Below are 27622 nucleotides of genomic sequence, written 5' to 3'. Positions count from 1 at the left end.
AAACAATAAAGATCATGGAAGAAAAAATAGGGACAACGTTAGGAGCCCTAATACAAGGCATAAACAGAATACAAAACATTACCAAAAATGACGAAGAGAAACCAGATAACTGGGAGCTCCTAAAAATCAAACACCTATGCTCATCTAAAGACTTCACCAAAAGAGTAAAAAGACCATCTACAGACTGGGAAAGAATTCTCAGCTATGACATCTCCGACCAGCACCTGATCTCTAAAATCCATATGATTCTGTCAAAACTCAACCACAAAAAGACAAACAACCCAATCAAGAAGTGGGCAAAGGATATGAACACACACTTCACTAAAGAAGATATTCAGGCAGCTAACAGATACATGAGAAAATGCTCTCGATCATTAGCCATTAGAGAAATGCAAATTAAAACTACGATGAGATTCCATCTCACTCCAACAAGGCTGGCATTAATCCAAAAAACACAAAATAATAAATGTTGGAGAGGCTGCGGAGAGATTGGAACTCTTATACACTGCTGGTGGGAATGTAGAATGGTACAACCACTTTGGAAATCTATCTGGCGTTATCTTAAACAGTTAGAAATAGAACTACCATAAAACCCAGAAATCCCACTCCTCGGAATATACCCTAGAGAAACAAGAGCCTTCACACAAACAGATACATGCACACCCATGTTTATTGCAGCTCTGTTTACAATAGCAAAAAGTTGGAAGCAACCAAGGTGTCCATCAACGGATGAATGGGTAAATAAATTGTGGTATATCCACACAATGGAATACTACGCATCGATAAAGAACAGTGATGAATCTGTGAAACATTTCATAACATGGAGGAACCTGGAAGGCATTATGCTGAGCGAAATTAGTCAGAGGTAAAAGGACAAATACTGTATAAGACCACTATTACAAGATCTTGAGAAATAGTATAAACTGAGAAGAACACATACTTTTGTGGTTACGAGGGGGAGAGGGAGGGAGGGTGGCAGAGGGTTTTTTTCTGATTAATTAGTAGATAAGAACTGCTTTAGGTGAAGGGAAGGACGGCACTCAATACATGGAAGGTCAGCTCAACTGGACTGGACTGGACCAAAAGCAAAGAAGTTTCCGGGATAAACTGAATACTTCAAAGGTCAGTGGAGCAAGGGCGGGGGTTTGGGAACCATGGTTTAAGGGGACTTCTAAGTCAATTGGCAAAATAATTCTATTATGAAAACATTCTGCATCCCACTTTGAAATGTGGCGTCTGGGGTCTTAAATGCTAACAAGCAGCCATCTAAGATGCATCAATTGGTCTCAACCCACCTGGAGCAAAGGAGAATGAAGAACACCAAGGTCACACGATAACTAAGAGCCCAAGAGACAGAAGGGGCCACATGAACCAGAGACCTACATCATCCTGAGACCAGAAGAACTAGTTGGTGCCCGGCCACAATCAATGACTGCCCTGACAGGGAGCACAACAGAGAACCCCTGAGGGAGCGGGAGATCAGTGGGATGCAGACCCCAAATTCTCACAAAAAGACCATACTTGATGGTCTGACTGAGACTAGAGGAATCCCGGCGGTCATGGTCCCCAGACCTTCTGTTGGCCCAGGACAGGAACCATTCCCGAAGACAACTCATCAGACATGAAAGGGACTGGACAGTGGGTAGGAGAGAGATGCTGATGAAGAGTGAGCTAATTATATCAGGTGGACACTTGAGACTGTGTTGGCATCTCCTGTCTGGAGGGGGGATGGGAGGATGGAGAGACTTGAAGGCTGGCAAAATTGTCACGAAAGGAGAGACTGGAAGGGCTGACTCATTAGGGGGAGAGCAAGTGGGAGTAGGGAGTGAGATGTATATAAACTTATATGTGACAGTCTGACTTGATTTGTAAACGTTCGCTTGAAGCTCAATGAAAGTTAATAAAAAAAAAATGGGCAAAGTATATGAACAGACACTTCACCAAAGAAGTCATTCCATCGGCCAACAGATACATGAGGAAATGCTCAGGATCTCTAGCCGTCAGAGAAATGCAAATCAAAACCACAGTGAGATACCATCTCGCCCTGGCATTACTGGCATGAATCAATAAAACAGAAAATAACAAATGTTGGAGAGGCTGCGGGGAGATTGGAACTCTTATGCACTGCTGGTAGGAATGCAAAATGATACAAGAATTTTGGAAGATGATATGGTGCTTCCTTAGAAAGCTAGAAATAGAAATACCATATGATCCACCAATCCCACTCCTAGGACTATATCTTAGAGAAATAAGAGTCGTCACACGATAGATATATGTACACCCATGTTCATTGCAGCAGTGTTCACAGTAGCAAAAAGGTGAAAACAACCTAGATGCCCATGAACAGATGAATGGATAAGCAAACTGTGGTACATACACACAATGGAGTATTATGCAATGTTAAAGAACAACCATGAATCTGTGAACCATCACATAACATGGATGCATCTGGAGGACATTATGCTGAGTGAAATAAGTCAATCACAAAAGGACAAATATTGTATGAGACCACTACTGTAAAAACTCATGAAAAGGTTCACATACAAAAAGAAACAATCTTTGATGGTTACAAGGGTGGGGAGGGGTGGGGAACAGTGGGGATGCCAAAACACTTAATAGACAATAGATAAGCAGTAACTTTGGTGAGGGGTAAGACAGTACGCAATACTGGGGAAGCCAGCACAGCCTCTACAAGGCAGGACCGTGGTAGCTCCTTGTTGTTAGGTGCCGTTGAGTCGGTTTTGACTCATAGCGACCCTACACACAACAGAAGGAAACACTGCCCTGTCCCGCGCTATCCTTACAATCATCATTATGCTTCAGCTCTTTGTTGCAGCCACTGTGTCAATCCACCTTGTTGAGGGTCTTCCTCTTTTCTGCTGACCCTGTACTCTGCCAAGCATGATATCCTTCTCCAGGGACTGATCCCTCCTGGCAACATGTCCAAAGTATGTAAGACAGTCTCGCTATCCTTGCTTCTAAGGAGCATTCTGGCTGTACTTCTTGCAAGACAGATTTGTTCGTTCTTTTGGCAGTCCATGGTATATTCAATATTCTTTGCCAACACCACAATTCAAAGGCGTCAACTCTTCTTTGGTCTTCCTTATTCATTGTCCAGCTTTCACAAGCATATGATGTGATTGAAAATACCATGGCTTGGGTCAGGCGCACCTTAGTCTTCAGGGTGACATCTTTGCTCTTCAACACTTTGAAGAGGTCCTTTGCAGCAGATTTGCCCAATGCAATGTGTCTTTTGATTTCTTGACTGCTGATTCCATGGCTGTTGGTTGTGGATCCAAGTAAAATGAAATCCTTGACAACTTCAAACTTTTCCCTGTTTATCATGATGTTGCTCGTTGGTCCAGTTGTGAGGATTTTTATTTTCTTTATGTTGAGGTGTAATCCATACTGAAGGCTGTGGTCTTTGACCTTCATTAGTAAGTGGTTCAAGTCCTCTTCACTTTCAGCAAGCAAGGTTGTGTCATCTGCATAACGCAGGTTGTTAATGAGTCTTCCTCCAATCCTGATGCCCCATTCTTCTTCATATAGTCCAGCTTCTTGTATTATTTGTTCAGCATACAGATTAAATAGGTATGGTGAAAGAATACTACCCTGACGCACACCTTTCCTGACTTTAAACCAATCAGTATCCCCTTGTTCTCTCCGAACAACTGCCTCTTCATCTATGTAAAGCTTCCTCATGAGCACAATCAAGTGTTCTGGAATTCCCATTCTTCGCAATGTTATCCATAGTTTGTTATGATCCACACAGTCGAATGCCTTTGCATAGTCAATAAAACACAGGTAAACATCCTTCTGGTATTCTCTGCTTTCACCCAGGACCCATCTGACATCAGCAATGATATCCCTGGTTCCACGTCCTCTTCTGAAACCTGCCTGAATTCCTGGCAGTTTCCTGTCAATATACTGCTGCAGCCATTTTTGAACGATCTTCAGCAAAATTTTGCTTGGGTGTGATATTAATGATATTGTTCTATGATTTCCACATTCGGTTGGATCACCTTGCTTGGGAATAGGCATAAATATGGATCTCTTCCAGTCAGTTGGCCAGGAAGCTGTCTTCCATATTTCTTGGCATAGACGAATGAGCACCTCCAGGGCTGCATGTGTTTGTTGAAACATCTCAATTGATATTCCATCAATTCCTGGAGCCTTGTTTTTCACCAATGCCTTCAGAGCAGCTTGGACTTCTTCCTTCAGTACCATAGGTTTCTGATCATATGCCACCTCTTGAAATGGCTGATTATCAACTAATTCTTTTTTGTGCAATGACTCTGTGTATTCCTTCCATCTTCTTTTGATGCTTCCTGCGTTGTTTAATATTTTCCCCATGGAATCCTTCACTACTGCAACTCGAGGCTTGAATTTTTCTTCAGTTCTTTCAGCTTGAGAAACTCTGAGCGTGTTCTTCCCTTTTGATTTTCCATCTCCAGCTCTTTGCAGATGTCATTATAATACTTTACTTTGTCCTCCTGAGACACCCTTTGAAATCTTCTGTTCAGCTCTTTTACTTCATCAATTCTTCGTTTTGCTTTAGCTGCCCAACACTCAAGAGCAAGTTTCAGAGTCTCCTCTGACATCCATCTTGGTCTTTTCTTTCTTTCCTGTCTCTTCAGTGACCTCTTGCCTTCTCCGTGGATGAGGTACTTGATGTCATTTCAGAACCCGTCCGGTCTGCGATCACTAGTGTTCAATGCATCAAATCTATTCTTCAGATGGTCTCTAAATTCAGGTGGGATATACTAAAGGTCATATTTTGGCTCTTGAGGACTTACTCTGATTTTCTTCAGTTTCAGCTTGAACTTGCATATGAGCAATTGATGGTCTGTTCCACAGTTAGCCCCTGGCCTTGTTCTGACTGATGATATTGAGCTTTTCCATCGTCTCTTTCCACAGATGTAGTCAATTTGATTTCTGTGTGTTCCATCTGGCGAGGTCCATGTGTATATTTGTCGTTTATGTTGGTGAAAGAAGGTATTTGCAATGAAGAAGTCGCTGGTCTTGCAAAGTTCTATCATTCGATCTCCAGCATTGTTTCTATCACCAAGGCCATATTTTCCAACTACTGATCCTTCTCCTTTGTTTCCAACTTTCGCATTCCAATCACCAGTAATTATCAGTGCATCTTGATTGCATGTTTGATCAATTTCAAACTGTAGCAGCTGATGAAAATCTTTTATTTCTTCATCTTTGGCCCTAGTGGTTGGTGCGTAAATTGGAATAATAGTCATGTTAACTGGTCTTCCTTGTAGGCGTATGGATATTACCCTATCACTGACAGCATTGTACTTCAGGATAGGTCTTGAAACGTTCTTTTTGACGATGAATGCAACACCATTTCTCTTCGAGTTGTCATTCCCAGCATAGTAGACTATATGATTGTCTGATTCAAAATGGCGAATACCAGTCCATTTCAGCTCACTAATACCTAAGATATCGATGTTTATGCATTCCATTTCATTTTTGACGATTTCCAATTTTCCTAGATTCACACTTTGTACATTCCAGGTTCCAATTATTAATGGATGTTTGCAGCTGTTTCTTCTCATTTTGAGTCGTGCCACATCAGCAAATGAAGGTCCCGAAAGCTTTAGTCCATCCATGTCATTAAGGTCCACTCTACTTTGAGGAGGTAGCTCTTCCCCAATCATCTTTTGAGTGCCTTCCAACCTGGGGGGGCTCATCTCCCAGCACTATATCAGACAATGTTCTGCTGCTATTCATAAGGTTTTCACTTGGTAATGCTTTTCAGAAGTAGACTGCCAGGTCCTTCTTCCTAGTCTGTCTTAGTCTGGAAGCTCAGCTGAAACCTGTCCTCCATGGTGACCCTACTGGTATCTGAATACCGGTAGTATAGCTTCCAGCATCACAGCAACACACAAGTCCCCACAGTACGACAAACTGACAGACACATGGGGGGATAGCTCCTTAGACACATCCAAACTCCCTGAGGGACCAAATTGTTGGGCTGAGGGCTGTGGGGACCATGGTGTCAGGGAACATATAGCTCAACTGGCATAACAGAGTTTACAAAGAAAATGTTCTACATTCTACTTTGGCAAGTAGCATCTAGGGTCTTAAAAGCCTGTGAGTGGCCATCTAGGACACTCGACTGGTCTCACCCCTTCGGGAGCAAGGAAGAATGAAGAAAACTAAAGACACCAGGGGAAGATTAGTCCAAAGAACTAATGGACCACATCTGCTATGGCATCCACCAGACTGAGTCCAGTACAACTAGAGGGTGCCCGGCTACCACCACTAACTGCTCTGACAGGCATCATAATAGAGGGTCCCGAACAGAGCTGGAGAAAAATGTAGAACAAAATTCTAACTCAAAAAGAAAGACCAGACTTGCTGGTCTGACAGGGACTGGAGAAACCCTGAGAATATGGCTCCTGGACACCCTTTTAGCTCAGTAATGAGGCCACTCCTGGGGTTCACCCTTCAGCCAAAGATTGGACAGACCCATGGAACAAAACAAGACTAAAGGGGTGCACCAGCCCTGGGGTGGGGACTGGAAAGTAGGAGGGAACAGGAAAGCTGGTAATAGGGTACCCAGGGTTGAGAAAGGAGAGTACTGACATGTCGTGGGGTTGTTAGCCAATATCGAACAACAACGTGTGTACTGACTGTTTGATGAGAAACTAGTTTGTTCTGTAAACCTTCATCTAAGGTTCAATAAAAACAAAAAACAAACAAACAAAAAAAAAACTGCAGCCTTTGGCATAGGTTATACCACAACATAAAGATAACAAAAATCCTTACAACTGAACCAATAAGCAACATCATGATAAATGGAGAAAATATTGACTTAGTCAAGGATTTCATTTTACTTGGATCCACAATCAACAACTGTGGAAGCAGCAGTCAAGAAATCAAACAGCATATTGCATTGGGCGCATCTGCTGCAAAAGACCCCTTTCAAGCAAAGATGTCATTGTGATGACTCCAGGCCATGGCGTTTTCAATTATGTCATATGCATGTGAAAGCTGGACAATGAATAAAGAAGATGGAAGAAGAACTGATGCATTTAAATTATGGTGTTGGCGAAGAATATTGAATATATCACGGACTGCAAGAAGCACAAACAAATCTGTCTTGGAGGAAGTACAGCCAGAGTACTCTTTAGAAGCGAAGATGACGAGATTTGTCTCCTGTACTTTGGACATGTTATTAGGAAGGACCAATCCCTGGAGAAGGACATCATGCTTGGTAGAGACTCAGCAGAAAAAGAGGAAGACCCTCAGTGGGATGGATTGACACAGTGGCTGCAACGATGGGCTCAAACATAGTTTATGAGGGTGGCGCAAGACCACACAGTGTTTTGTTCTGTTGTACATAGGGCCGCTATGAGTTGGAAGTGACTTGATGGCACTTAATAACAGCAATATCCTTAAAAAAAATAGCTCATGTTGCTAGGCTTTAAAATATTTCCTTTTCCTTCTTAGAGACAATGTAGTATACGTCTTTCATTTGCAGATGAAGAAAACAGAGTTTAAATGACTTGCCTAAAGTATACCGTGGAGCCAGTTTTAAAACATGGGTCTACTAACTCCAATCCATGCTCTTTCCTCTACCTGCTGCTTAATTTTTTCTTTTTCATAGAAAATGAAAAGGTCACTGGTTCAGCCCTGGTTTAAGAACTCTGAATTAAACGTGACTAATAATGAATTTTAATAATGAATAATAATTTTTTTTTTAATAATGAAATTTTATCACACTTTATTCTCTTATCCATCTAACTAGTTACACATTCATGCAAAAACTATTATTAGCCAGCATTTATCTGTGAGGTAGTTTTTTGTAGGGTTAAAAAGAGGAATATGACTTGGTTCCTGCCCTCAAACCCAACTAAACCAAACCCATTGCTGTCGAATTGATTCCGACTCGCAACAACCCTGTAGAAGTGAGTAGAACTGCCCCCACAGGGTTTCCAAGACTGTAAATCTTTATCAAAGCAGACTGCCACACCTTTCTCCTGCAGAGTGGCTGGTAGATTCAAACCATAGACTTTTCGGTTAGCAGTGTGTGCCACCAGGGCATCTTATTGCCCTCAAGAAACAAAATTTAGTTATGTGGTGAATCACTCCCTATCACAATAATAGTTCATGAGAGTTATTTAGCTGATGTCATTTCAGTAGTTACTGATGTTTAGAGTAATTACTTAGACTAGTTTTCTTCCTTTTTAGCTTCAGTCACACTAAGGAAAACATAGAATGTCGTAACACAGGAAATGATAATGTAGGGCCCAGGAGTGAGTAAACACACATTTAAAACAATATTATGTCAGTAAACAAAAGATAAACCAATAGAATGGAACAAATTAATAGACATATCTAATTCTAGGTTTTATAGTATTGTTTATATCATTAAAATTTTTGTATTTTGTATACCTTTTGCTTATAATTTTATGATTCTTGTATTAGAACCTAGAGGCTGGTAAATTTATATGCTGCTAACGGTTTTTGTTGGGTTAACCTGGTGGCATAGTGGTTAAGTGCTACGGCTGCTAACCAAAATGCTGGCAGTTCAAATCCACCAGGTACTCGTTGGAAACTCTATGGGGCAGTTCTACTCTGCCCTATAGGTTTGTTATGAGTAGGCATCTACTCAACCACATCAGGTACGGTTTTTTGGTTTTAATGACCAAGATATGTTTATCTTTAGGAAATTGCATTGTGGCACTCAGTTTTACGTAGATTTTTATTCATATAAAGTAAAATTAAGTAACTTATTTTTGATAATTTGCTATGTTACAGACACCATTGAGATACACAAAGACATTATTGCTTCCTGTTGTTATGGTGATTACTTGCTTAATCTTTAAAAAGGTATTTAAAAATTTTTTTTCACTTTGTTTTTGGCTTCAAGGTTAGGACTATAATAGACTAATATTAATAGCTCAAAATTCTATCTCATTTTTAAGATGAACTCTTCTCTTCCCTAAAAATTATGTTTTTTTTAATTCGGTCCTTTCTTTACCTACTGTTTTAAGGGTTGTTTAAAAAGCTACATTAGAGAAAGTTCTTATTTTTTCTGAAGATATTAATCACCTACTATGAAAGCACTGCAGTAACATTTTAGGTACACTGGGACGAATAAGATATGGCCACTCTTGTCTAGGAACATAAGCAAATAATCACACAAACGACTAAAAAATTACAATTATTATAGGTGCAACGAAAGAAAAGTACATGACAACTTTGGTATCTGAAAAGACTTGATCCATTTGGGCAGACATGCAGAGGAGAGATTTACATAGCTGTGATTTCAAGATCTTTCTCTACATATGCACTATTTCCACAACAAAAAAAAAATGTCACAATAGAAAAAAATCATGTTTAAAATATTTCAGGCAGATTTTCTTGGTCTGGAAGTGGCTTATCTGAAAGCCTAGTTAAAGACAGTGGGTGCTCAGGTTCCCCCCTCCACCCCAGATACTCAGAACCATCTTTGTTTATATTGTTTACAAATTGTCTTGTCTCAAGTCAGTGTGTATACATTTGTAGCAGATAACAATGAGAACATCATTTCTCTACTACCATACCAGTTGTGACCCTGCTGAAAGAGATTGCATTTCTTACACCATCTTCCCTATGTAGTTGGAGTTCCCCTATTTCCTTTGCTTTCACAATAGAATGTAAATAATTTGTGAGTGAAAAAGAGAAGTCACCTCTCTCTATATCTCTTTTGTTTCACCTGTGATCTAGTTGCCTCACGCCCACTTAGAAGAGTCAGGATAGAGGTAATGAGAAGAAATGGATAAAACCCCAGAAAGTTTGCTGCTCTTTATCCCCTTGGGCCTACCTAGCTCAGGTGGCAAATTTTCCCCACTGGCCTGTTTCTGTTCCATCATGGCCAACAGACACATTCTTATAGGGCTCCACTGTTGTTGTTAGGTGCCGCCGAGTCGGTTCCGACTCATAGTGACCCTAAGCACAACAGAACGAAACACTGCCCCGTCCTGCGCCATCCTTACAATCGTTGTTATGTTGTTGCAGCCACTGTGTCAATCCACCTCGTTGAGGGTCTTCCTCTTTTCTTCTTACCTTGTCGTTTGCCAAGCATGACGTCCTTCTCCAGGGACTGATCCCTCCTGACAGCATGTCCAATGTATGTAAGAAGCAGTCTCACCATCCTTGCTTCTAAGGAGCATTGTGGTCACACTTCTTCTAAGACAGATATGTTCATTCTTTTGGCAGTCCATGGTATATTCAATATTCTTCGCCAACACCACAATTCAAAGGCGACAATTCTTCTCCGGTCTTCCTTAATTCATTGTCCAGCTTTCACATGCATATGATGCGATTGAAAATATCATGGCTTGGTCAGGCGCACCTTACTCTTCAAGGTGACTGACATCTTTGCTCTTCAACACTTTCAAGAGGTCCTTTGCAGCAGATTTACCCAATGCAATGCGTATTTTGATTTCTTAACTGCTGCTTCCATGGGTATTGATTGTGGATCCAAGTAAAATGAAATCCTTGACAACTTCAGTCTTTTCTCCATTTATCATGATGTTGCTCATTGGTGCAGTTGTGAGGGATTTTTGTTTTCTTTATGTTGAGGTACAATCCATTCTGAAGGCTGTGGTCTTTGACCTTCATTAGTAAATGCTTCAAGTCCTCTTCACTTTCAGAGAGCAAGGTTGTGTCATCTGTATAACATGTCTGTCAGTTTGTCATACTGTGAGGGCTTGTGTTTTGCTGTGATGCTGGAAGCTCTGCCACCAGTATTCAGATACCAGCAGGGTCACCCATCGAGGACAGGTTTCAGCTGAGCTTCCAGACTAAGACAGACTAGGAAGAAGGACCTGGCAGTCTACTTCTGAAAAGCATTAGCCAGTGAAAACTTTATGAATAGGGCTCTACTAAAAGGAACGAAGTAACTGTTCAGTGGAGAGATATCCAATGAGGAAAAAATGATAGCTACATCTACTATTGCTATTTTTTAAAATAAAGATGATATTCACATTAAAAATCAAAAAACCAAACCCACCGCTGTGGAGTTGATTCTGACTCATAGCGACCCTATAGGACAGAGTAGAACTGCCCCACTGGGTTTCCAAGGAGCGGCTGGTGAATTCAAACTGCTGACCTTTTTGTCTTAGTAGCTGAGCTCTTAACCACTGTACCACCAGGGCTCCATACAAACATTACTAGCCCCAAAACACACCACAGCCCACACCATGCACATGGACCACCATGCACCTGAACACACATACACACACACATGCACACACACATACCCATTTCCTGCAGCCACAAAAGCTCAGCTCATTTCTGCTTCCCTGTAAACCCCTTGTTCTTTACTGTCCTATTGTGGCTTGTTTCTCACCTCAAGAATTCTTTTAATTTTCATTTAAACTTTCACTTGTGAAAAATCACTTCCAGGAAGGAAGGAAAGAAGGCATATAGTATGATTTCCCTGTGACAGTATCGAGCCTTAAATTTCTATAAATGAGTATATTTTATTAATTATACCTTTGAGTTGGCATTTGCTTGCATTGCATGTGGTATTGGAATCTTATTGATATTACTTGACGCATAATACTTTGAGACATTAACTTCGAATTTATATAGCAGTATCTATGAAATTTCAAATATACTTTCATCTAGCATACTTTTTAATCAATGAGAGAAGTTAAAATTTCTGAGTCTAGATATAATTTTAATTAGAGTCTAAATTCAGCTATGAATATTTTCAATATTTATGAGTTTATAAACTACATATCATGTGAAGTACAAAATTTTAAGTTACCTTTAATTTTTTTTTTTTTTTTGGTTTTGTTTTACGGTGTCAGTTATCTAGTGCTGCTTTAGTGCTGCTTTAACAGAAATACCATGAGTGGGTGGCTTTAACAAATAGAAGTTTATTTTCTCACAGTTTAGGAGGCTAGAAGTCTGAATTCAGAGTGCTGGCTCTGGAGGAAGGTCATTGTCTCTTTTGAGCTTCTGTTCTTGGGTGTTCTTCATGTGGCTTGGCATCTTCCCCCATCTGTGCCTGCTAGCTTGCATTTTATGTCAAAAGAGATTGACTCAGGATACACCCTACATTAATCATTCCTCATTAACGTAACAAAGACGACCCATTCCAATTCCCAAATAGAACTATAACCACAGGCATTAAAAAAAAAAAAAAAAACCATTGCCGTCAAGTTGATTCCGACTCATAGCAATCCTAAAAGCCAGAGTAGAACTACCCCATAGGGTTTCTGAGGAGCAGCTGGTGGATTTGAACCCTTTGATTAGTAGCTGTGGCTCCTAACTACTGCACTGTCAGGGCTCCAACCATGGCATAAAAAACAAAGCAAAACCCATTGCCATCAAGTTGATTCCGACCAACCCTATAGAACAGAGTAGAACTGCCCCATAGGGTTTCCAAGGAGCACCTGGTGGATTCAGACTGCCAACCTTTTGGTTAGCAGCCATAGCTCTTAACCACTACACCACCAGGGTTTCCACTACAGGCATAGAGATTAGGATTTACAACACATGTTTTTGAGGGACACATTTCAATCCATAACATGTGGTTTAAGTGGCGTCTGATTGTCGCTAAAGGCTCTTTGGCCAAATTTAGCCTCCACATTCCCATTCCACTTCTTCCTCTCTCCACCACTACCATTATCTAGTACATTTTGATAAGTGCTGTTTAGCCTTCTGTAATGGTCACTTCAGGTTGAGAGAGAGATCAGGGAAGCAGATATGCCTAAAAGTAATTTTATAACAATCAAGAGTTTTGAGTGAAGTGTGAATAGAAATGTATGCACATGTGTAGATGGATGGATGGATGGACGGATGGGTAATAGGTAGATAGATATTCCTACTTTGTGTGGGAGGCTAATATAAAATGGTCTCTCAAAGTATGTGGAGGAAGCTGCCTTCTTGGTAGAAACCAACTCTGCCCACATCATCCCCACCCAGTAAAAATATAAACTTAAAATACTACTGAGGAATTATCCGCATAAAAAAGCTTAGAATTTTAGAGGTGAAATGGACCATAGATCTAGTACTCAGACACTGTTATCGTTTCGAAGAGGAAGTTGGAACTTAAAGAAGTTATTTGTCTGTGGCAGAGCTGGGACTAAAGTGTTCTTAGTGCCAGCAAGTCAGGACCCAACTTTAATATTAAATACTTCTTTCTAGTTTGGTGTGTTTTATGTTAATGAATCAGAGCATTTTTAATGTTGCATAATTCCTTAGAAAAGTTACATTTATTTGATTCTATTCACAGATTGCTCGTGATATTCTGTGTGTCTTATCTGCAAACACCTATCTCAGGTAATTATATCATAGTTGTTTTTAAAACATACTATATTAAATTGGCGCAGTGGTTAAGAGCTCAGCTGCTAACCAAAATGTCAGCAGTTCGAATCCACCAGCCGCTTCTTGGAAACCATATGGGGTGGTTCTACTCTGTCCCTTAGGGTCACAATGAGTCGGAATCAACTTGATGGCAACAGGTTTGGGTTTTTTTTGTATATTAAATAATTCAATAACTTATTAAAATATTAATTTTTCAAATGGATGTAGATTAAGCTTCAGAATTATGAAAAAAAGGAGATATGAAGCAAGCTTAATGTTGGTTGTTAAAAAACAGTTTTTTAAATGTATTTATTTTATGTACTATATTTGAACTTGTTTTGGAGATATTTATATTTTGTATTCGCTCAGAGTTTAAATTTATTCAGCTTAGTTTTAATATATCACTAAAATTTAAAGTCAGCATGCAGAAGTAAGCTCAAGTTTCATTTTGTCCATGCTTGTATTTTTATTCATTTATTTATTTACTTTTAGAGAAATTATAATTATTTTTCTAATATTTATTAAATGTTTTGTTCTACATTTATTCTTAAAAAATTTGTTTAATCACATATTTTGTGGTTTTAATAAAGTCACTAGAATTAAGGCATAAACAGATGCCAGCAAAATATAACATGACTCATAAATCACACATTGCTACAGGGCACGAGAAGTAAATTGTGAAGAAAACTTCCTTCTGAGGGAACTCTTATCTCAAATTATATTTAATATTTGTAGGTATGTCATTTGATTTTCTTATTTAATGAACTTTATTTTTTAGAATAATCTTAAATTTATAGAAAAATTGTGAAGATAGTACAGAGAGTTTCCATGAACCCCACGTCCTATGCTTGTATTTTTAATGAGCCATAGTCTATGATTGCTAGAAGAGCCAACATCTAAAGGTGCATTTGTTGGAATCTTTTCCAAAACCTGGGGAATAATAGACCCATTCTACTTTGTTCTGGTCAGATGGATCTCAGACAGATATGTCCTGACATTTGAAAACATGTGTGTTCAGAGTCCTAAAAACCATTCATGTAAGAATGCTTGAAGGACTTGGGATAGTTAATTGGATAGTAGAAGGTCTTGGGGTACATGGTAGCTGTCTTCAAATATTTGAGATGGTCGTAATGGAAAAGAACAGACTCAAGGGCCAAAGGGTAGAAGATTCTTGGCTCAAAATAAGGAAGCCTTTCTAAATGATTGCAAACCTGAAGTGACAGCCTTGTGTGTGTGTATGGGCAGAGGCGTTCTTTAAATCATAAAAAGAATGCAAGCTTGTAGTAATTCAGTAACATTCAGGCAAAACAGACATGTATCTAAAAAGGAGGGTAAGCTTCCCTCGCTTATATCTACTCCTCAGAGATACTAATTTAAACTATGTTGTATATATCCTTCCTGAAAAGATGTAGACAGACACAATATTTTTTGAAAAATAATTGGAACACAGTACTCTTATTATTCTGCAACTAGTTATCATGATTTACCTCCTGTATCAAAGGACATTTATATTTACCATTTTGTCACAACAACCAATGCTGTAATGAACATCCTTGTACATTTGTTCTAGTATTGCTACCCAGGGTTCCATGCTATAGCATAGAACACTTGAAATAGGACTGCTGGATCATGAGGAATGAATATTTTGTGATTCGATAAATACTGAGAAATTGTAGTGATGAGAGTACCCATTTCCCTGCAGCCCCACGAGCACCAGTGTTATCAAACTTTTAACTGTTTTCTATCAGATACAAAAAATAGTAACCCATCTTATAATTCTTCGCTTACTAGTGGAGTTTTGCATCTTTTCGTATGTCTGTAGCCTGTTTTATATTTCTTCTAGACCTTTTAAAATTGAATTGTAGGATTTTTTTAATATTTTAGATATTAACCTTTCATCTATTACGTGTATGATGTAGCTCCTTCTAGGATGTCAGTTTGTAGTTTATTTATGGTCTTTGCTTGTAGTTTATTTATGGTCTTTGCTTTAGAGAAGTTTAAAATCTTTATACAGTTTTAAATCTTTGTGCGGTCACATCTATCAACTTTGTCCAGTTTTGTGTGTGTGTGTTCATTTTTTGCTAGAAACACTTCCCCATATCACAATTATTAAAATATTTCTATTCATTATTTTCTATTTTAAATAGATCATTAATCCCTCTTGCATTAATTTTGTGATGTGGTAAAAATATAGGGATCTACCTTTTCTCCCTCCAAATGACGTATTGTTCCAATACAAAATTGTATAATAATTTTAGCAACCATTTGAGATGTTAGTTTTTATCACCTAATTATTAATTCTCGCATGTACATGGGTCTGTTTCAGAGTCTTTCTTTTGTGGATCTGTTTGTTTCTGAATCTGAACCACACTTTTTTTAATTTCTACCTCTCCTCCCAACCCAGTTTATTAGTATCCTTCTTCACATTTGCTTACATTTACTTTTCCAGGTAAACTTTGGAATACATGTGTTTAGAATCTTCCCTGCCCTCAGCTCCCCACCGTAGTCTCTTTATTGAAAACCCTTTAGAGTAATTCAAAGACAATTTAATCTTTATAAAATTGAGTCTCTAACCTAGAAATATAGTATATCTCTATTTACTAGATGTGGGCAAGGAATTTTGCCACTTTGTGCCCCAGTTTCATCATCAGTAAATAGTGGTAATAATACAGAGTTATTGTATGTATTAATAGAGTTAATATATATAAAGTACTTAGAATGCTGGTTATTATTGTTATACTTATTATTATACTTTAGTAAAACTTTATCCTTTTTTTTTCTTTTTCCTATAAGTCTTCCTAAGTTTTTTCTTCTGGATTTTATAAGAGTTTTTATGGTTTTTGTTTTTATTTGTGCTATTGCAAATGATAAAAATTAAACTTTGTATTTGCTAATTTGTCATTGGTAGTTTATTTGTTGATTTTTTACATAAATGTTGTTTCCAGCCATATTTCCAAGTGTTCTTTTTTAGTTTTCATAGTGTTTTGATTGATTCTCTGGATTATCTAGACAGGTAATCATATAATCTTCAAATAATGGTAATTTTCAATATTTATATCTCTTTCTTTTTTCTTATCTTACTGTATTGGCTAAAACTTCCAAAGCATTACTGAATAATGGTAGTGAGGCTTTGTCCTTTGTACTTGTTTTGCTTCTGAATCTAAGGCGAATGCCTTTAGTGGTTCATTTGCCTACTTGCTGTTAGTATGTAATAAATGGCCTTTATCGATGGCACTGGGTACTGGGTCTTTAAATTAAAAAATGCATTGAAGATACATGGTATGTGAATTATATCTCAATAAAATTGTAAAAAATGGGTGATGAATTTTATAAATTTGCTTTCAAGTATTTTGGGGATCATAATATGATTTTTCTCCTTTATTAATAACTAAGCTAATTTTTTTTCTTAATGTTGATTCATTCCTGCACGCCTAGAATGAAATCTACTTGGTCATGGTACATTATACTGTACTGAAATTGATTTGCTGATATTTTACTTAGGGTGTTTGTTTACGTATTTATATGTGTGATTGGCCTATAAAGTTTTTGTGGGTTCTCCCTTCCTCGTTTTAGAATCAAATTTATATTCATCTCATAGTACTACTTTCTCTGAGGATAGTTTAATTAACACGGGAATTACCTGTTTCTTAAAGGTTTGAGAGAACACATCCATAAAATTATGTTGGCCTTTTTTTGAGAGTAGGGGGTTAGCTCTTGACTATTATTTCAACATCTTGTATAGCAATTTATATACACAGGCATCATTGAGTCACTTTTGGTAAATTATATTTTTATAGAGAATGAGCAAGTTCCTTTAGTTTTCATAACTTATACAAGGAGTTCTTTTAAAACAGTTTCACTTATACCTGTAGTTATATTTCTTTATGTTAGCACAATATTTGTGTATTCTCTTTTTTTCTTGTTCAGATTTGTCAGTTTTTTCCCTTTTGGATTTTTCTGAGAACAGCTTTTGATTTTATTTATCATACCTGTGGGGGTTGTTCTTCATTTTATTAGATTTCTGCTTATATTTGTATCATGTCCTTTTACGTTTTCTTTTAGTATATTTTTGCTGTTTTTCTATGTTGCATGTCTAAGCTCATCATTACCAGTCTTTATGGTTTTCTAAAAAATGCATAGGTATCATTTTTCCTGTGAATATTACTAGACTGTGTCCCATGGGTGTGTATAGAGTTACCATTAATCGTCGTTCCTATGTAGTCTGTGATTTCAGTTTTGTTTATTTAATCCAAAAATTATTTAGAAAAATGTTTTAAAATTTACTTTGCCTGTGTGATTCAATTATTTGCTACTTATTGAGATTAATGTTCAGTTTTTGTAAATGCTGTAATAGCATTTGAAAACAACGTATGTTTCATATTTTGGAGGGAGCTCAAAGTTATATGTTATGTCAAGTAATAATAGTGCTATTCTCAATTTTCTAGTCTATCAATTTTTCTCTCTGTTACTTTCTCAGAATACTGTCTTCAAGTGTCACATTAAAAACGTGTTTTTTATTTCAAAACTGTCTTGTTAACAGGTTTTGCTTTGTATAGATAGTGCTATTATTCATTACATGATTGTTATAGGATTGTACCTTTGATTATTATAAAATACCTTCTTTGCCTTCTTTAATGCCTTTTGCTTTGAATTATTTTAGAAAATTAATATTGCTACATCTTCTTTGTGGAAAATTAATATTGCTACATCAACTTTCTTTTTTATAGTATTTGCCTGGTGTACCTTTATTTGTGCTTTATTTTTCAACCTTTTTGTGATATTTTGGTCTAGCTGTATTTCTCCTTGCTGGATTTTATTTTTACCCTCAATTTAAAAATCTTCATTTTTAAATTAGGAAATTCTAACCTATTATCATATTCATTATGGTAATTGCCCTGTTCAAACTTATTCCTTCCATTTTATTATATGTTTTCTGTTCATCATGCTTTAAAAAATTCTTCTGTTGGCATTCGCTAAAATGTTTGTTATCTGTATCCCATTTCTGTTTTACTAGTGTTTTCCTTACATTATTAGCAAGCAAGTTTATACTGATGTCAAGAATTAATGAGTCTCTAAAATGTGTTACCCCCAGCCGTAATAATGTTGTTGTTAGGTGCCACTGAGTCGGTTCCGACTTATAGCAACCCCCTGTACAACAGAATGGAGCACTGCCTGGTCCTGTGCTGCCCTCACAGTCGTTGCTATGTTTGAGCCCATTGTTGCAGCCGCTGTGTCAATCCATCTTGTTGAGGGTCTTCCTCTTTTTCACTGACCCTCTACTTTACCAAGTATGTCCTTCTCCAGGGACTGCACCCTCCTCATAACATTTCCAAAGTATGTGAGACATAGTCTAGCCATCCTTGCTTCAAAGATGAATTCTGGCAGTACTTCTTCCAAGATAGATTTGTCCTTTCTTTTGGCAGTTCATGGTATATTCAATATTCTTCTCCAACACCACAATTCAAAGGCAGCAATTCTTCTTTGGTCATTCTTATTTATTGCCCAGCTTTCACATGCATAGGAGGCAACTGAAAAACCGTGGCCTGGGTCAGGTGCACCTTAGTCTTTAAAGTGACGTCTTTGCATTTTAACACTTTAAAGAGGCCTTTTGCAGCAGATTTGCCCAATGCAATGCATCCTTTGATTTCTTGACTGCTGCTTCCATGGGCGTTGATTGTGGATCCAAGTAAATGAAATCGTTGACAACTTCAGTCTTTTCTCTATTTATCATGATGTTGCTTATTGGTCCAGTAGTGAGAATCTTTGTTTTCCTTATGTTGAGGTATAATCCATAGTAATAATAATAGCTAATATTTATTGATCACTTATTATGTACCTGCCAGTATTTTTAAGTTTTCTACCTGTGTTAACTCCTCACAACCACCCTGTGAGAGAGGATTTCCATTATTAAATTCCTCCTTCTTCACAAATGAGGAAACAGAAGCAAAAAAAGGTAAGTCATTTTCCCTAAGGCACGTAACTAGTAAGTAATGGAGTCGGGATTCAAACTCAGGCACTGTGCCAGTGGAACACTTTACTTCTCCCTTCCTGCACACCCCATCTTCTATGTTTTGTTGAAACAATCTGAAATTTTAGTTGTAGATTTTTGTCGTATCTTGTCTGTTTTAAGAAGTCTACCTGAAATTTAGATGAAAGATACAAGCAGTTTTTTAACTTGACTTTAAATTTTACTAGTTTGTTTTGAGCTGTTTCATATATCACGATTTCTTCTTAGACTCATAGAATATGTACACGCAAATAATGTTTTTCAGAAAGAGTGTAGAGGAGGCATACTTTCTAAGTGTTTTCCTGCCTGAAAAATGCCTTTATTTTGCCCTCCTATTTTATTGATGGATGAGTTAGTAGAGATTTCTGGGTTTTATTCAGTATTTTGTAGACATTGCATCATTGTTTTCTAATATCAAGCATTACAGATGAGAAATCCTATATAAAGTTTTCTTTCTGGAAATTTGTAGCATCTTGAGATGCTGTGTGGGTATGTGTGTGTTTTATATGTTTATTAATTCTTGGAACATTCTAATCTGAACACTTAAATCTTTTTTTTTTTCAGCTTAGGGAATTGTTTTTCTATTATTATTTGTCTTTATCCTCTTAAACTTCTATTATTGTTTATCTCATATTATCTCTTTCTTTTTTCTCTATTTTCTCAGAGAATTCTGTGACTTAGTCTTTACATTACCAGTTTTAGTTGGTAATTTCTGAATTTTACCATTCTGGTATTTAACCTTCTTTGACATTTTAAAATAGGCAAATATTTTTTTCTCAGAATTTCCGAAAACTCCTTTTTTCATTGTAGCTTGTATGAATTAGAAGCTTAAATTCTGATTGTATGGATGCAATATTCTCTCAACCTTCTCTGAAGATAATAATTTGAATTTCCATTTAATGCTCTCTTTTATTTCTTGCATTAACTCTGCTTCCCGAGAGGACAGTTTATTTGCTCATTCATCTTGGAGTTTCTCTTTCATGCTCTTTGTGACTTGTAACTCAGTTGTTTATTCACATCTCAAAGTAGCTACTAGATTTATCTGTATCAGTAGTTTTTGTCAGCATCCTTGGCGATTGTAATAGTTACTTACCTCCGAGGCATGCTCACTACAGGGTTCTGTGGTGACTGGCAGATTTCAGAAGGAGCCAGAACACACCTGCCCCAACCCTTGACTACATAAACAGGAAAGGAGCTAGTGTGAAGGCAGAGCACTTTAGTGATTGCCCTGATGCCCTGAGAGGCCTTTCCCACCACTCTTTTTAAAATCTCCAGATCTGTGTGTGCCCCGACCTTCCTTCGAACACTGTCTTACTTCTTTCTCCAACTCAAAAATCCATATTGGAAGGTTTCTGCATCCTATAAAGCCTTTTTAAAAACTAAAATACCCAGCCTCTTCAATGAATCAGTAAAATAGGAAGTCTCATACCTCTCATACAAATCTCAAGTAAGCTCCATGAAGTTAAGAACCATGTCTGTGCTATTCAGTGCTCTATTCACTGCACAGTGCCTAGAGCATAGTAGATGTGCCATAAAGATTTAGGAAATTGGGACAGCTTTATTGGAGACTAAAAATATTTATATGCTTTAAGCCAATAATTTCAATTCTAGAAATTTATCCCAAGGAAGTACTCAGATATGCTCACAAAGTTTTATGTACAAGGATGTTCATGCTAATTATAATTGTGAAAAATGAAAACAGCTCAAAAGTCCAACAGTGGTTATCTACTGTATTTTATATACCTAGGCTGGATATTTAATAGAAATAATTTCTGTTCATTTATCTTTCCAGAAAGCCTATTTTACCTTAACCAAAGAATACGTAAATAGGATGATTTTAAATTAAACTTTCAAAATTGCTGTTATTTTACTGGTTTTATCTAACCTTTTGTATTTTCTATTTATGTACCTAAATGGTTTTAGAGAATCAATTTTTTAAACTGTTAGAACAAATAAACTTCTTTTTATATAATCATACTGTGAAGGACATTCAATAAATAGAGTGTATTTTTGTTTTATTCCAGAAAACAGCTCCTTGAAAATGGTGAGGTAAAGCCTTTATTTTAATCTCTGGTAGATCTGTGTATTAAATTCTAGTTCGAGGATAAGTCACAAAGGTACAACTTGCTGCTGATATAACATCCGTAGGGCTTGAGTTGTTCAGCGTTGGTAATAGATTTTTGCTGATCCTTCTCACTCTTTAATCTGTTCTCAGTTTTGAGCAGTCATAAAGGATTTGAAAGCCAGAAAGCTTATTCATGACTATGAAATATAATTACATTGCCTTCATTTATTCACTCTTTTATTTATCCAACAATAACAGCATTTGCTTCCACAGTGTCCTAACCCGCTGAGCTAACCAGCTATATTCCATCAGGGCAGGCCCCCATGGCCCTGTGACGGGTGGGCTTCTACCACCACACTGACTGGACCAACAGTCAGTCATGAGCTTAGCAGTTGTAGGATGCAAGTCATGGTATAAACACTGTTCCTGCCCTCAAGTATGTATAATTTTATGAAGAAGTCACGGAATGAATATTGTGCTATGCTGAATTATTTTGGGGCATACAATAAGAAAGGGAAAGATCAGTATGGGCTAGAAATTCAGTTTCATAAGAGATAGAACTTTAAGTGGGTCTTAAGGAAAAGGCAGAATTTACAAGAGGACAACTGAATTTGAGCTTAATAGGAATAGCTGATAATAATAATATTTTTTGAATAGTTACTATGTGCCAGGTACTGTGTCATTTGATTCTCATATAGTATTATTCCCATCTTGTAAATAAGGAAATTACGGTAATTAGGTGATGCTTACTGCTAAAAAGATAAATACTGACATTTCAGTGACAACTCACTGAAGCAAAGCTGAATTCTATGTTCACGTAAATTTTAAACCAGGTGTTTGTGGTTAGCAAATGGCTGTCCAGTAAGCAGCTGCTGAATGACCCAGACTCCTTCCACAGGTGGCTTCCAGGGTTGATGTGCTTGCCTGCATCAAGCTAGCAAAGGAGAAAGAACATGGAGGATCATGCAGAGGAGGTTCTGTAAGGGCTAGGCCTGGAAGAGGTGCACACCTCTTTCTGCTCACAGCTGGAACTCAGCCACATGGCCACATCTAACTGCCAAGGCAGCTCGGAAATGTAGTCTAGAAGAAGAGCAAAGGGTCTCTGCCAAGAAAGAGAGACCTGGAGAAAGTAGTTAGCTTACCTAAGGTCTCAGAGCTGATTATAGTGAAGCTTGGATTTGAATCCAAGCAGTCCATTTCCAGAGCTCTCAATATTAGTCAACACTTACTGCTTACTCTGTGCAGGACATTTTTTCTAAGTGATTTACATATATTAATAATTTCATCCTCACTACAACCCCTTGAGGTAGAGACTATTATTATCTATATTTCACAGATGAAGAAACTGTGACACAGAGAGGTTAAGTAATGCCTAAGGACACAAAGCTAAAAGTGCCTTAGCGTTGAGGAACTAAGGAGTATGATGAGCCCAGGCAGGCTAACTGCAGATTCCATGCTTTTAACTATCCATTCTACTCTGCTGTGCTGCCTCACTCATCTACTACTGAATGTAAACTATGTCAGTCAACCAGGAATTGCGCTAGTAAGTAAAATCAGTACCTGATTTTACTTACTAGTGCACATTAGCCTTTATATTTTAATATGTAGTGTCTAAAATTCAGCCTCTTTTTGGAAATATAGTACTCCTTCATTTTCTGCTCTCCTTTCTCACATTTTTTGCTTTGTCTTTCATTTCTCTTAGTTCCACTTTTCTTTTTTTCTACCAGTGCTATAGAGCTACCAGTTTGATTATTATGTACCTACATATATACCCAGTTCCTGCTTTTAAGAAATGTACAGTATAGTGAGGGGGGATACAGAAAATGTGAACAGGTAATTATATGTGCAGTGATAAAAGGACACCAAGATAACAGATGTAGCACAGAAGGGGAGTGATTAAATCTGTGTGGCAAGGGTGGGATAGTCAGGGAAATATTTTATAATATGACTTTAAAGGAGGAATAGGAGATTACCAAGGTCAGAGGATGTACCTGTGAAAAGAAGGCACGAAGCAGTATGTTAATGTTCACAGCTACAGGCAATCAGTATGGCAGCAGATGAGATTGAAAAAGAAAGCAAGGTTCTGACTCTGGTGGCTTTGTATGCAAAGAATTCGGACCTCATTCTGGACTTTATTATTAGGCACGAGGAAGTATAACCAGATCTTAGTTTTAGATATTTCAGGTTTCTCGGCAATAAAGCAGATGGTTTTTTAAAAGGCAAAGCACAAATCCAGGAGACTAACAGGAGGACAGTGATATGAAATCTCTTAATCTTTTTAGACTAAAGAGAGTGGTAAACTCCAGATGTATAGGAAGATGAGAGATTTAAAATTCTAAAAACTGTAGATCTTATGGAAGGAAATGGTAAAAATTTCAGTGTAGTGCAGTGAATGAGAAACTGGCTTCTTATCCAACAACTCCCACTTTTGACTCTCACCTGATAAGTCTCTCTTCTCACGTGGTTTAGGAGTCAGAGACTGTTCAATTTAGGGATAGAAGGGCATACAAGGCATAAAACCTGGCAGGAGTACAGGGGGTGCTACTCAATGTTTGGACGTGATAAGCTATAAATTCCAGTTCATTTCATGATTAGATGAGGATTCACTAGGATAATTTTATCACCAGTGTGCAAGTTCTAGATTGCTTGATTTCTGCTAATCCTCTGAATCGGGGACGATCTTCACCCCTCAACTCGCTTTAAATAACCCCCTGGGTTACCATCCTATTGACATGATTATTAAAGGTGTTAAAGAATTATTCTGTTGTAATTTTTCCTCATAATTTAATGTATTTATATGGATTCATTTATTCCATCAAATTTAGTATCTTTTGACCAATTTTTCTATTTCATGGACTTAGAAATCAGTGAAGGAGTACTTAGTAATTTACAGGAAAGAAAAGAAAGGGAAAAAGTTATGAACACTATTTATTGCCAGAATGTCATTGTTTCTATAAGGAACTAGTGCCAAGATGGGCTGGGATAGATAAAATGAGAGTCCCCCCACCTCCCCGAATTGCCCTTTAGACCCATTCATACCTCGTTTTATCCCTGACAGTCGTTCCTGTCTGTCTTCACTTTTTTCTCTGATCCCTAAGCTTGTGTTATTTGATCAGTTTATATTTGATCCTCTGTGTTATGTCACTAAAGTTTGTGTTTTCTGTCACAAACAACATTCTTTTATTACTTATAGCCAAATGGTTTTCTATGACATACAGCTGAAGGTATCTTAACCAGTATGAAAGTATTCTATTGAAGGAGTTAAGTGATACAGAATTTAGAGGAAAAATTAGTTCTTTTGAGAAAATTGAGTTACGTATGTTGGGGTCTGTATACGTCATGTTAACAGCCTAATAGAGACTATGCTGTGTTGGACAGGAAGTATGCATAGTGATTAAAGGCATAGACTCAGGAGCTAGGCTGGATTCTGATCCTAGTTCTACCACTTACTGACTGTGGTGTTGACTAAGTTACATAACATCTTCTGGGGGAAAAGGCGCTTACAATAATGCCTAGTATAATTTTAAAAATTTGATATTTCTGATGATAAAAATGACATGTTTAAAAACTTAGAAAATGCAGAAAAATCTTTCAGAAATGACCCTTGTTAACTTTTAGGTATATTTTCTTACAGTCTCCCCCCTTACCCCCCCATGTGTGTTTGTATGAATTTTCCACAAAATTAATATTGTTGATAGAGTTTTATGCCCTGAACACTTTTCCATGACATTAAATAATCTTTTACTCTGTGATTTATTTTTATCAGCTGTACACCTGTAGAAATGCAAAAATAATTTAATTATTTATGCTGTATATTGCACACTCTAGTGTTCTATTTTTGCTTGTTAAAAAAGACACTTTGGTGATCATCTTTGTAGCGCCATCTTTGTGCTTTGACACTTCACTTATGTTCAATTCCTAGAACAGGAATTAATAAATCAAAGATGTGGCTCTTTTCTAGAGTTTTGATAAACATTGCTAAATTACAGAAGGGTACAAATTTACTTGTTCAAAGTTTGTGTCACTGCATCCTCTCTTAAACTCATTATTAATTTATTTGTCAATTTGATAAATTAAAATGATATTTCATTATATTTAACATTTAATTTGTTTGACTGTTAGAGCATGGATATTTAGTCACCACTTACTTTCTGTTCTATGAATTATTTGTCCAAATTGTTCATTTTTCTAGTGAGGAATTAGCTGACAGTTTATGGAAACGTATGTCAGAAAAGTTTTGTCTGAAACCTTTGGTCAGTGGAACCCCATCTTGATCAAAATAGGACGCCCTACTGATTAGTACAAATAATTATATAATCCCACTGTTTTTAAAACAACGTAGTTTATGTTCTGCTATAATTTCTGTTGCTGACTGAATGACATACAAATTTGTAAAACATTCCATATTTTTTTAAGTTTCTACAACTCACGTCTTTACTTCTATAAGGTCTTTGCTCAGATGTCATGTTTTCAATGAGGTCAACCCTGATGGTGCTACTTAAAATCGGCACTACTGCCACCTATGGTCCCACACCATACCTGCTTGTCCAGGCTCATTTCCCTGCTCCATTTTCTTGTCCATCATGCTTACCACCTTCTAATAGACTAGGTAAACCCTGGTGGTGTAGTGGTTAAGAGCTATGGCTGCTAACAAAAAGGTCGGCGTTGGAATCCACCAGGTGCTCCTTAGAAACTCTCTGGGGCAGTTCTACTCTGTCCTGTAGGGTCGCTGTGAGTTGGAATTGACTCGATGGCAATGGGTTTTTCAACAGTAATAAATTAGATAGTGGTTTTATTTATTTATATTTATTTATTGTCTGTCTCTTCTACTGCAGATACTAAAATGTGAGGTTTACAAGGGCAGAAATTGTTCACTGTTGTTTCATTCACAGTTGTAGCCAAAGCACCCAGAACAGTACCTGGCATATAGTAGGCATTCAATAAATCTTTGATGAATGAATTAATAAACATTAATATACTCATTACTAAGTGAAAAGATCCTTGTCCTAATGAACAATAATAGTTTCAATTTACTGCATTTTATAGTTATTAATTTTTAAGTATATTAAGTGAAACTGTCATTTTATTTGTGTTTTTATAGCTGGTTTTTCACACATTGCAGTTTTTAGCATTTACTGCCCTTGCTATTTTAATTATGAGGCTGAAGCTGTTTTTGACACCTCACATGTGTATTATGGCTTCCTTGATCTGCTCTCGACGGGTAAGGTATTCATTCTCCTGTAGCTATAACTATAGCAACTATAGTGCAGTTACCATGGCCTTGCTGAGTAATCCAAAATATAAAAACACTAAATGATTTTATTTAAATAACTGAAATGATTTAAAATGTTAGTTCATGATCCACTATAGAATAAGCAAAGCAGCTACAAGTAGCTTTGAAAATTATTCTTAAATTTTAACTGATATTTCAATGACAAATGATGAGGCATACTTTTCACACTGTTAGTATTCTTTCCACAAACATAGTCATTTGGAGTTCAGGTCTGTGCAAGAATTTCTTGCCCTATCAAAACTATCCTGAAGTGCTCTTCCAATACTAGAGTAAAAAAAAAAAAAGAAATTGCCATCGAGTCTATTCCTACTCATAACAACCCTATAGGATGTAGTAGAACTGCCCCATAGAGTTCCCTAGGAGCAACTGGTAGATTCAAACTGGTGACCTTTTGATTAGCAGCCAGGCTTTTAATCACTGTGCCACTCCTTGGAAACCTTATGGGGCGGTTCTACTCTGTCGTATAGGGTCGCTATGAGTTGGAATTGACTTGACAACAACAGGTTTGGTTTGGTTTGATTTAATCTACCTTAGCTTAAGTAGCAAGGTAATGATTTATTATTGACTATAGAAAAAAAAAAACTCTTCACAAATTATAAATAAATGGTTTGTAAATGAATTATAAACAAATGATTTCTTTCATTTCAGCTCTTTGGCTGGCTTTTTTGCAGAGTTCGTTTTGAGAATGTTGTCTTTGGCATTCTAACAGTGATGTCAATACAAGGTTGTGCAAATCTACATAATCAGTGGAGCATAATAGGAGAATTTAATAATTTGCCTCAAGAAGAACTTATACAATGGATCAAATACAATACCAGACCAGGTATCTAGCTATTTAGTTACATATGTGTACCCACATTTATATATATTACATACTTATATAGTTATCATTTTATATATATAATACATAAAATCTATAATATATAACATA

The 27622-nt window shown here is 37.1% G+C and overlaps 1 protein-coding gene across 1 annotated transcript in view; it reads left to right on the top strand.

The window, feature by feature from the left end:
* The window catches only part of DPY19L2 (dpy-19 like 2), a 122788-nt gene that overhangs the window by 80009 nt on the left and 15157 nt on the right, over positions 1-27622 (top strand). Inside the window, exons 15-19 of the mRNA XM_064290136.1 lie at positions 8782-8853; positions 13256-13302; positions 21358-21382; positions 26500-26619; positions 27340-27514. Of these exons, the coding sequence (XP_064146206.1) occupies positions 8782-8853; positions 13256-13302; positions 21358-21382; positions 26500-26619; positions 27340-27514 (439 nt within the window). The remainder of the gene's footprint in view (positions 1-8781; positions 8854-13255; positions 13303-21357; positions 21383-26499; positions 26620-27339; positions 27515-27622) is intronic.

The sequence above is a fragment of the Loxodonta africana genome, chromosome 8, assembly GCF_030014295.1.
Source record: "Loxodonta africana isolate mLoxAfr1 chromosome 8, mLoxAfr1.hap2, whole genome shotgun sequence".
Lineage (NCBI taxonomy): Eukaryota > Metazoa > Chordata > Mammalia > Proboscidea > Elephantidae > Loxodonta > Loxodonta africana.
The sequence above is the reverse complement of the archived record's forward strand: the minus strand, read 5'-3'. Positions and strand labels throughout refer to the sequence as shown.